General features: G+C 34.3%; 1 protein-coding gene across 1 annotated transcript; it reads left to right on the forward strand.

The window, feature by feature from the left end:
- The first annotated feature begins 695 nt into the window (after window positions 1-695).
- LOC110688754 (siroheme synthase-like) lies at window positions 696-9,742 on the forward strand. The gene is made up of 4 exons (XM_021865516.1): window positions 696-1,585; window positions 1,682-1,751; window positions 3,001-3,278; window positions 9,136-9,742. Exons 1-4 carry the CDS (start codon window positions 950-952, stop codon window positions 9,283-9,285), a joined length of 1,134 nt encoding a protein of 377 aa, XP_021721208.1. The 5' UTR covers window positions 696-949; the 3' UTR covers window positions 9,286-9,742.
- Window positions 9,743-12,329: the final 2,587 nt, after the last annotated feature.

Here is a 12,329-nt window from a genome sequence, read left to right on the forward strand (position 1 = left end):
AATGTTCTTTACATTTCAATACAATGATCTTTTCGTTTTTTTTTTTTTTTTTTTTTTTTTTTTTTTTTTTTTTTTTTTTGGAAACGGATGTACCATGCGCATGGTACATTCGCCTCCACGAACCACTAATTGAAAACCAACATTATACAATTATATACTCCGTAAATTTTGTACTCAATATACATTAAAATTTATTTAAAATGCTTTTATATTAAATAGTGTTTAAATTTGAGTTAGAAATAAACAAAAAGAAAAGGAGTTAAGATGACTTTAAATATTAAAATAATCACAACTTTTTATTTACACATAATTACCGTTCAATTCACCTTATTTTTGCTGAATTGAAATTATTTTTACTAAACTGAAATTATTTTTGTTGAATTTAAATTATTTTTACTTAATTGAAATTATTAGTAAAAATAAAGTTCAGCAAAATTAATTTAAGTTCAGCGAAAATAATTTCAATTTAGTAAAAATTATTGCACTTTAGCAAAAATAAGATGAAGTGAACGGGTCAAAATTGATATTAATTTTACTGAAATTAAACTTGTTTTTACAATTTTTTTTAGGTGAATTAAATAAAACCTTTGTGAACCAAAACTCCCCTATAAGATAGGATTAATAGTTTTTTTCTGAAACCAGGTAGGATTAATAGTTTAATACTGACATTATGAATCCAAATTTGATTTTACAACCTGGGTCAAGTGGGAGGAATGAGGAATGTAGTATAGATGAACCTGCCCCTTTTAACGGCTAAAAGGTCACACTGTTATCTTAGCTTTGGCTCTCCATCTTCCCCAAATTCCACTGCTGCGGCTGCCTGTCTGCCGTTTGCCACCAATATGAACCATTGAACCATTGATTGACCATTTCCTTATAAAACCCTTTCATTTTGTAATTGTATGTTTTTTAATTACATCAATACCTTTGTTGAAAGCTACCCTTTTCAATGGCGGCTCTAAATCATCTTCAATCACCATCATTTCATCATTTCACTGCTCATCAGCAAAAACCCAGAAATTTTCATACTCAAATTTGCATTAATTACAGGCATATTCAATGTTCTAGCTCTTCACCCTTCACAGAGAAGAATTCAGTTGAAAGATATCAAAGGGAGAATTGGGTTTATCCTGTTATATCCCAATTTTCACTATCTCAATCTCAAGACCATTCTTCTCAATCATCATCTTCGCCGCCGCCACGTTCTGAGAGTAGAAGAGAACATGACATTGATTTGCAGATTCCTGAACTCAAGAAGCTGCTAGAAGTATTGAGAGAAAAGAGGGGTCCTAATGTTGATGATAGTAGTGGGGTTGGAAATGTGTTTTTGGTGGGAACAGGTCCAGGTGATCCTGATCTTCTGACTCTGAAAGCCCTGAAAATCATTCAATCTGCTGATCTTTTACTGTATGATCGCCTTGTTTCGAATGATGTGTTGGATTTGGTTGGTGACAATGCTAGGCTTCTTTATGTTGGGAAGACTGCTGGGTATCATAGTAGGACTCAGGAGGAGATTCATCAGCTGCTGTTGAGTTTTGCTGAAGCTGGTGCTAATGTTGTTAGACTTAAAGGCGGAGATCCTCTTGTAAGAATGTTTGTATGCTAACATTAATTTTTCGTTTGTGTCAATACATTGCATAATGCCTATGTTTGTACTTAATTTTCTGTGTTGTTGTGGTAGATTTTCGGGCGTGGTGGTGAAGAGATGGATTTCTTGCAGCAGAAGGGGATTCAAGTCAAAGTTGTTCCTGGTATGCTCTGATATTTTTTGTTAAATGTACTAACTTGTAGTGTGTAGCTTTATACGAAGTATGTATGATTGTTACAACTTACAAGATCACAATAGTTTGCAGTAGTTGATGAAAGTCAAAAGTTTTCCTGGTCTCATGTTTATCCCGCTCTTCTAAATTTTGTTGAAACTGTTACTTTATATACAAGTATTTGAATGTTACTATAGTTTGTAATTATAACAGTAACAGATTTTTATGAGGTGAAAGTGATTGACAGACTCCTGGAAGCTTTTACCTGCATCCCTGCATCTTCTAATAGGCTGGCTTTTGTTAGTTTCTTGCTATGCTTAGCCGTTGGTTTTGTTAGTTTGTTGCAATATTTTGCTTTATGTTTGAATCTGCAATCAATGTCAGTTGTAGGGTTGAATCTGTCATTGATGTTAACTTCAGGGTGCACTCTTAGCATAACTATTTCCTTACTAGGAGCAATTATCTTTGACTTGAAGAAATTACCACTCGTTAAAATGGATGTTTTATTAACAAAGATATAATAAGGCCTTTTGATGTAGTACTTTAATGAGCTCTTGATTTGTCAAACATTAAGTTTTGTTCATGATTGCATTGCATTCAATGTCATATTAAGTCATACACCATAGCTGTAACCTTGTGAGGCTTATGAGCTATGACTCCCTTGCAATAAGCTAAACTTTTTATTCATCACTCATCAGTGTGATAAAATCTCAGGAACTGAAGCATCTGTTTTTTTTAATCGTCTCATATGAAGCATATAAATGTTTCTTCCATTAGCTGAGAAAAACTCATCCGTATAGCATTCAATGTTGTTTTTTTCTTCTTCTTCCGTTCCTATTTAAACCTGTTTTGTTTGACTAAAGTTGCAACAAAGGGGTACTGTTTGTGAGACATAAAATATCCTTTGTTGCAAATAATAAGAAAAAGAGGTAGTACTTTATTGTGAATAAGTCCTGTCAAACCAGTTGGTGATTTGTGTATCAGTTGATTTAGATGTGGTGGGATATCAATACAATTGATGCAGCCTTGAAATCCCTAACTCATTGATCTTAGTTGTATATAATAATAGAATTCAGTCAGCATTTGATATCATGAGGGATGCTTTAATTGCTCACCAATTCCCACTTGCTGCACCTGTAAAAGAAAAATGTCTTATGTTTCATCCTTTATTACTGTCTAAATATACTGATGCAAATATCATTTACCATAAGTGATAGTCTGAGATCTTCTTCCTTGTTAGGTATAACTGCTGCTTCAGGTATATCAGCAGAGTTGGGAATACCATTAACTCACCGAGGCATCGCTACCAGTGTTAGATATCTCACTGGACATTCTAGAAATGGGGGAACTGATCCATTGTATGTAGCAGAGAATGCTGCTGACCCTGATTGTACCCTAGTGGTATATATGGGTTTGGCAACCCTTCCTGCTCTCGCCCAGAAATTGGTGCAACATGGCTTGCCTAGTGATACTCCTGCCGTTGCAGTGGAAAGAGGGACAACTGCTCAACAGCGGTTGGTAAGAAATGCCTTATCTTTCTTTGATTCAATCATGTTGAACTTTCTAACGTTGTGTTTAGGCTTTTCAATAAGATGGGATTTACTCTAACTGCACCAGCATGCTTAATTTGAGATGTAGACTGGCAAGGATTTGATAAATTATCATCTTTCTATTATTTCTGCACTTTCCTGGTGGATTTTTCTTACCCTCATACTTTAAGCAATGCACATTGTTAAACTATGGGTTGATATGTACAAAATAAAACCATAAAAAACAATTTTAATCATATAAATAAATTCTTTCTCTGTACTTTGCATTCCAGTAGCTGCAATGTCCAATACTCTTTCAACTTTAAAATTGAAAAGATATTAAACCACCAAAATTTAATGTGGAAGATAAGAAAATAATGCAAGAAATGTTATTCTTTGGTTTGCTTTTTAAAAGTGTCATACTTAAAACTAGTATCTAAGCTTGGAATTATCCAAGTGGTGTATCCTAAGACCATCTCCAATGGTGAGACTCAAGTGAGTATTTTAGGAGAGCGAGAGTATTTTTTGCAATGTATATTGTATACAAATAAAAGCAAGTTTAGCCCCAAGTCTTAAGACTTGGGGTGACATCATCATTTTGAGTCTTAAGATTTATACTTAAGACTTTTTCCATTTTTCTTCAAAAAATCTCAAGCAAGTCTCAAGTTGAGTCTTGAAATTTCAAGACTCAACTTAAGAGATTGGGACCCACTTCACTTTTATATTTATTATCCTTTTTTTTTTTTTTTTTTTTTTTTTTTTTTTTACACTTTCTACATATAATATGTCAAATATTTAAGTCTTAGGGCTAAAGTGATAAATTTGTGTAAGTCTTAGTGAATCTTAACAAGAATTTTATGACATCATTTTCAATGGGGACCACCAAAAATGATGTCACATTCAAGTCTTAAGACTTGGGGCTAAAATTGCTCTAAGTTGGTATCTAAACTTAGCAACTCCAAAAGAAAGTTTGCTAAGTTTAAATACTGAACTTTAAGTCTTATTTGATAAAAAGTGTAAGCCCTTGTCAATATTCTATTATATTTTGTAATTTATTTAAGTTTTACCTTTTTTTTTTAATTATTTTTTAATCTTATAATTATTGATGGGTCATAAATTGAAAGTGACAATTGTATATTTTAGAGAATCTCACCATTGAGAATATAGACTTCATATGAGTTGCTAAATTGAGAAGTGGGTATGGTATCACCATTGGAGTTATAAAACAACTCATTTTGTATTTCAATACTCAAACTTGAGTCTCACCATTAGAGATGGTGTAAAAAACTTATAGTTATTTTCAAAATCATGAACAATTATAATGATGATCTATTCTTCAAAGCCACATTTTGGTTTGGGTTTGGGTAAACGGGTCGGGTTTGGGTTTGGGTTGGGAAACGGGTCGGGTTTGGGTTGGGTAAGAGTGGGTCGGGTCAAATCGGGTTAGGTCAATTCGGGTTAATGCCGTAACCTATGCGGGTCGGGTTCGAGTTGGGTCATGCTTAAGTCAGGTCACGTCAAGTCATACATCTTATCGGGTTTGAGCCGGGTTAATAACAAGTCGGGTTACATTTGTGTCGGGTGAACAATATGTCAGGTTTTTTTAATTCGGGTTAAAACAGGTTAGAGTAGTTCTCGGGTTCGAGTCGGGTTCGATTCAAGTCAATAATTTACGGGTTAGAATCAGATCCGGTCATTCTCGGGTTTGAGTCGGGTTCGATTCAAGTCAATAATTTGTGGGTTATAATCAGGTTGGGTCATTTTCAAGTCGGGTCATTTTCGGATTCAAGTCGGGTTCGGTTCAAGCCAATAATTTGCGGGTTATAATCAGGTTGGATCATTTCCAAGTCGGTTCATTCTGGGTTCAAGTCGAGTTATATTCAAGTCAATAATTTGCGGGTTACAATCAGGTTGGGTTATTTCCAAGTCGGGTCATATTCGGGTTTAACTAACTATAAATAGATAATTATCATTTTTATCAAGCTAATTATTTTCTTTGACTATAATATATATGTCAACATACTAGGGAACTATAGTCTATAATTTAGGCTTTAACCATACAACAAATATATATTATATTTAACACTTAAATTTTTGGATGATGCTCCTTTCTTTTATTGCCCGGACCGACTTGGTCTCCCTAGACAAAAAGCTTTGATCAACAATAATAATGTGGTCTAAATTGAATTTGAGGTGATTTGAACAGATCGGGTTAGTAATAGATCGGGTTGAATTTTTGGGTTGGGTTAATAATAGGTCGGGTAAAATTCGGTTCGGATCAATAACAAGTCGTGTTAAATTTAGGTTGGGTCAATAACAAGTTGGGTTGATTTCGAGTCGGGTTTGTAACAGGTCGGGTTAAATTTGGGTCGGGTTGAATTCAGGTCGGGTTAGTAACTAGTCTGGTTAAATTGAAGTTTTGACGGGTTAAAACGGGTTTGGGTCAATTTCGGTTCAAGTCGGGTTCGGTTCAAGTCAATAATTTACGGGTTACATTCGAGTCGGGCCATCTCCAGACTCCATGTCGGTTCATATTCGGGTTCGAGTCTCACATATTCGGGTTTAGGGTTGGTTTTAGGTCGGGTCAGGTCGGGTTTGGGTCACCATTTTTTCGGATTCACATAGGTTGGTTAATAATCGTGTTTGGGTCGGTATTTCGGGTCGGGTCAACTGTTGACAGCTCTAGCCACATTTAATTATTGCTCTCTCCCCTTACCTTGGTAACAATTCTTCTACATTCATAGGAAGATTCATTCAATGAACCACTTTAGTTGAACCGTAATTTTGATGAATAACCTGAATAAAGATATCCTGACCTAACCACTCCAACTTAAAACCAACCTCAAGTTAAGTTTTTTTTTTTTTCATAGATGTGGAAGGGTAAAATAGAAAGGAATATGAGTAATCTAATTTTTTTTATTTTTTTTTTCCAATGAAGGGAAAGAACATTTTCTAAAAGAGTGTGGAAGCTGAAAAGTTGAGTGGGTGGATCATTTTAAATGCTACAATTAGATGAATTTAAGAGGGGTTAAGTGAAACAATGTACTCCACTTTAAAATGATATATACATTGGAAAATTTGTAAAATACGATTATGACTAAAAGCACTTTTGCCAATTATCAGAGATAAACTCAACTTTGAAACTTGATACCTTTTATAAGTCAAAAGTAGCTTTAAACTAGGTAAAATTAGAAGGTGTGGAAATTTCAATGATGGTGGAGGCAAATGTGTAGTGTACACTGTAAACCCATTTCAAAATGACACACAATAGAAAAGGTGCGTCTCTTGATTATTAAAAGAACATCAAGCATAAAACAAAATATCATAAGGGTTGAAACAAAAGAAGTGTACTACAATTAACATGAGCTAGAACCAAAGAACATGAACCCCTAAAATCATTAGGGGTAAATCAGACATATAAACTCCGGTAAACATTAGGGAATCTAAAGAACATAGACTAAAAAAATAAGGAAGATTTCACGACAATAATCCAACATTTGCATCGTTCTCCCAAAATAATCTAATCTTTGAATAATTCTTGAATAATCCTAACTTTCCTAAGTTTACTACTTATTTTCTCCTAGCAAACTATTTTATTTGAAATCGGCTAAGAAGTCAAACATTGTTTTTCCCCTCTTATTCTCTCCTACTTCCTCCTTTGTCCTTATGGACATCTATAGAGAATATATAGGAGACATGGGACTATCATGGATCCCCAACCCACCATCCTTTGAACACCACCACAAAACAACCCCATCTACCCAACAACCGTTAGCCGCAACCAGCATCCACCCTACCCTTTCCTACTGCAACCAGCAGCTCCCTCCCTCCCTTCCCTACTGGCCACCAGTGTCCCACCACTCCCTTTCCTCATCTCCCCTTCGCAGACTCCGCCTCCCCCACATGCCACATTCTCTGCAACCCCTTTCCCCCCGCCATTCTCTCCATTTCCCTTTCCCTATTCATAACCTCGAAACCACCATCCTGTAAACACTATCACCCCACAACAACCCCACCCACCCAACAGTCGCCAGTCCGCCACCCACCCCATCAAAATCTTACCCCTTATTCTCTCTCAATTCAATTTCTCTCTCCTCCTCGAAACAGCCACCACTAGCCCACTGTCAAGGCTCGTTCGTCTGGAGTTTTAGATTTGTGGGTGGTTTGGGCTGTGTGGTGGTGGTGGTTCTTGGTAGAAGAGCGGTGAGGTTCATGGGGAGTGGTGAGTGCTTCATGGTGAGATGTGAGTGATAGTGAGCGAGTGGTTTGCAGTGGTTCGTGGTGGTTGTAGTTTGTGGTTCATGGTGGTGGTGAGTGGTGTTGGTGTGAGCTATGGAGGAAGGGGAAGAGAGAGAAAGGCCATTGAAGGTACATATAAGAGAAAGCGGTATGGAGGGGAAGAGATAGAAAGAGGAGGAATTGTGAGAGAACGGAGCAAATGTTGGATGATTCATGTTAAATTTTCAAAAAAAAAAAAAAAAAAAAAAAACCTATTTAAATACAAATAACATACCATGTACATTTAAACCAATGAATGTAAACTGTCTTCATTTATGGAAAAATAGTTCATAATAATAAAAACAAAACAAAAAAAGAAAAAAAAGAGAAAAAAATACGGTAAAAGAACATAAAGTTCAAACCTCTAGAACGCATATTCAAATCCAAAGAACATATGTTGGATTTCTATTAGAAATTTGATGGATCAGTCTTAGTTGAGGGAGTAGTAATGGACATATGAAAATTGTCTTCGTCCTGAAAAAAACATAACTAATTAAAAACATATTTACAAGATCTTGATATAAATTGGAAAAATACCTTTATCTTCTAACAAGTCATCAATTGTTTGAATCCAAAACTGATGTGCACTAATTCCAAAGTTTACAATTAGGAAAGGTTTGGTTTAATAATTTTAGATGTAGGAAACGGATTCAATTAAGTGTTTCCATTTCTAGTTGTTTGGCATGGGTTAAAAGTAACAAATACCCTATCCGGGGGGTAACAAAATCCCCCAATTTGTTACCTTTGACAAAGTAGTGGAAGCAAAATACGTTTCCTTAATCACAATCTACTTAATTTGTTTTCATTCCACTAAGATACCAAACGAATAGTAAAGGTAACGTTTATCATTACCCTTTCCCCTACTTATTTGAATCCTTTCCGTTTCATTTACAATGTTAATACCAAACACCCCCTTAATGGATTGATTGTAGGGATAACAATTAGCAACTTTCCCATCGAAATTTTAAATAAGAAGCCTGTGGATTCTGCCAACTATTTGTAATTTTGTTTTGCAAGCTCTAGTAGCCAAAGATAACACAAATCTACGTTTTGGGTGTATCTATGGTGAGCATTGTGCATACGCCTCTGCTATTCTATTTGCATGGATATGCAAAGCTTCTAATCTGTGCACACTAGTTTCAATTGTATAGTATGTATATGACCTGTGTCCTCGGATGTCTGATCTGCTACCTTTTAGAGTAGGAGCCAAGCATGTTTGATGGGCCTTTGCATTTTAAGTTTATTCTTGTCATAATACTGTAATATCACTGTAACATTAGCCTCTTATATCCTATTTGCATGGAAATGCAAGGCATGTAATCTGTGCTCACTAGTTGTTTCGATTGTATAGTATGTATATTACCTGTGTCCTTGGATGTGTATGATCTGCTATCTTTTACAGTAGGAGTCAAGCATTTTGGATAGACCTTCCTTTGCGTTTTTAGTTTGTTCTCATCATGATATGGTAATATTAGGTATGTAGAGTTATGTAACTTCTGTTTATGCAGGCAACTCCATTTGGGAGACACATTTCAGCTAACCTAGTGGCTGAATTTTCATTTGAATAGGTATTTGCAAAGTTGGAGGATCTTGCTGATAAAATCAAATGTACTGGACTGGTATCCCCTACACTCATAATTATTGGGAAGGTTGTTACTCTATCACCATTGTGGATGCAATCCTGTGAAGGACCAACTGAACTTGTGGAGGCACAATAGAAACCAACGCTTGGCTTTTTGGGAAAATTTTCTGTGCATTCTGGATATTCATTCTGGTTTCTGAATATCCAGGAAGACCACTGAAGAAGCGACAACAATTACTGGTTGGTGGTAAATGCCTACTGAAGCTGGAAGCTGGTGTTTAGTTAGCACCTCCTATGCTAGCCAAGTAGTAAATACAGTGGTGTTTGGTATCCAGAATTGCCTGTGATCAATAAGGCGTCCATGGCTCTATGCAATCATGCTGACAAAGTAGCTCGGCTTGGAGACTTGAAAGCTTTTGCTTGGGCTGTCCCCGCTAGCTAAACTTTTGAATCAATGTTTTAGTGAAATGGAGGCATTTAGAATGTTCAAGTGTATTAAATATAAAGTGAGACATGTCACATGTTTCTATCAATACATTTCTTGAAGACATTAAAGCTAAGGTGACTACAATATTGTAGAATTTTTGAAGAAATCTGTTTTCACTCAATTTGTAAATAGAGAGAATATTGGGCTTTGTGGCTGAAGTGATAAATGTGCATATATCTGGTAAATGTGGTTTCGGAATAAATGGCATAAAACATACGGTTAACTTAAAGCCCAATAACCTATGAAACACGTTTGAAGACTGTGCCTAGGCTTAGGAAGTATGAGAAAATTTTCATTTACTTTACTTTTCATCCAAGGTATACAAATTGAGCAGTGGTCTAAAAGTATGCGGTGTGACGTTCAATTCTCATCAGACACACATAAAATCGCGCTATACATATATTTAGGGGCTATTTATTCCGAAAGTACTCGACCAGTCAGGGATTACTTGGTCACATATGTTTTGATTACTTCGAAAATACTACGTAGTTTGAAAAGGTAAATTATGTTTAGGCAAAAAAACAAATAAACGAAATGTAGATTGTAAAAGAAAGATAAAAAATTACTACCTCTGTTACAGGTTATGTGCAACGATTAGACATTTTTCCTCTCTGCTTTATGTCAAATTGTTGCACATAACATGTAATGGAGGTAGTATTTACCATCAGTTGATGTGTAATTTTATCATTAACAAGGGTGGTGCACCATATTTAGCCATGTTTGGGAAGCTCTTTCAGTTGTTGACAACATAATAATGAAAAACATGTAAACAAATATTTTTAGGGATATAAATGTACACACTTTATTCTTAAGAATTAAACCAAAGGTCATTAACGTTAACAATGAGGGCAAATAAGTAATTAAACATTTTAATTGTCCAAACACTATTCATAAGAGTTGAATCATTAAATCATACAAGGAAAAGCTTATAGGCAATAACATATTATCAATAGAGTCATATCGGTTAACAAACATTTTGGGTAAATAAGTAAATAAACATTTTAAAAGATGTATTGTCCAAACACTATTCGAAGAGTTAAATCATTAAGTCACACAATGAAAGACTTAATTAGAGACAATTAACATCATATCAATAGAAGCTTATAAGAAGTGTATTTTATGCTTTTATGCGGCCCTATAGCCTATAAAAATTAATTACACACATCTATGCACAATTTTGTCATAAATTCTTAAATTTACACTATTTTAAAAAGTGTATTTAATGCTTTTTTAAGGTTATAAGGGTTGCATATAACATTACCCTTTTTTCCATATCCAAAATTTTTTAAAGGAAAATATATTATCCAACTTAACCATGAGATATTGAAATATTATTCTCTCCTTCAACAAAAATTACGGCTATTTCATCAAATGTCACTAAGTACTTAAAAAATTCACCAAATGCCATCAAGGTTTTCAAAATTTACCAAATGCCATCGAGCTTTTATAAAATTCACTAAATGTCATTAATGAATGATGGTCGTTAACTCCGTTATTCATTAATATTTAATCTTGACACGTGTCATAATATGACTGGTTCATTTTAATTATTTATTTCAATTAATAAAAATGAAATTTTTTCTTCATTTTCGTGGAAAAAATTTCTCGGGTATAGTTTTGGGGTCATTTTGATCCTTTATGGATACAAATTAAGCTCGGAATTGACAAAAAAAACGTAAATGCTCCGTTTTGTATTTAAAAAATATTTCGATTAGCGTGTCGTTATTTTTTAACCATAAAAATTGATCAGGTAAGGACGTAAGGTTTTAGGGGCCATTTTGACCCTTTATGGCTACAAATTAAGCTCAAAATTGAAAAAAAAATGACATAAATGCTCTGCTTTGTGTGTTGAAAAATATTTCGATTAGCGTGTCATTATTTTTTAGCCATAAAAAATGACCGGGTAAGGTTTTGGGGGTCATTTTGATCCTTTATGATAACGAATTAAGCTCGGAATTGACTAAAAAATAACATATATGCCCTGTTTTGTATGTCGATATCGCAATTTTTTTCGAGAAAAAATGCAAAACGGGGTATTTACCTTTTTTTTTTTTTACCAATTTTGAGTTTAATTTGTACCCATGAAGGGTCTAAATGACCCCCAAAACCTTACCCGAACAATATTCGTCACGAAAATCGAAAAAAAGTATTATTTTTATTCATTAAAATAAATAATTATTGTGTATTAATTTTAAAAAGTAATGGCATTTGGTGAAATAATTTTCCATAGTAATGGCATTTGGTGAAATCAGAATTGCATTAACGGAAAACTAACGTCCATATGTTATTAGTGGCACGAGGTGTCATTGTATTGTTTGTCAGTGACATTTGGTGAATTTTGAAAAATTTGATGGCATTCGATGAATTTTGTAAGTATTCAATTACATTCGTTGAAATAGCTGTAAAAATTATCTAAATGTCACAATCCACATATCTTTGTCACAAATGATTAGTGCAAGAATGACATTGATGCATTTTAATTTGTTGCTTTTGTTTCATGCTCCCATAGTATTATAGTATCTCTAAAAGTCAACATAGAGTAAAATATTTGACTTGTATGATATACAACTCTCGCCCTTTTTCTTTCTTTCTTTTTATTTCTTTATTTTTTAAATTATTTTCTCTTTAATGTACTATTTTGCATACACTAAGGAACTTATCACTTATTAGAAAAGATATGGGATCTTATTACT

This window comes from Chenopodium quinoa, unplaced genomic scaffold (assembly GCF_001683475.1).
Source record: "Chenopodium quinoa cultivar QQ74 unplaced genomic scaffold, ASM168347v1, whole genome shotgun sequence".
NCBI lineage: Eukaryota > Viridiplantae > Streptophyta > Magnoliopsida > Caryophyllales > Amaranthaceae > Chenopodium > Chenopodium quinoa.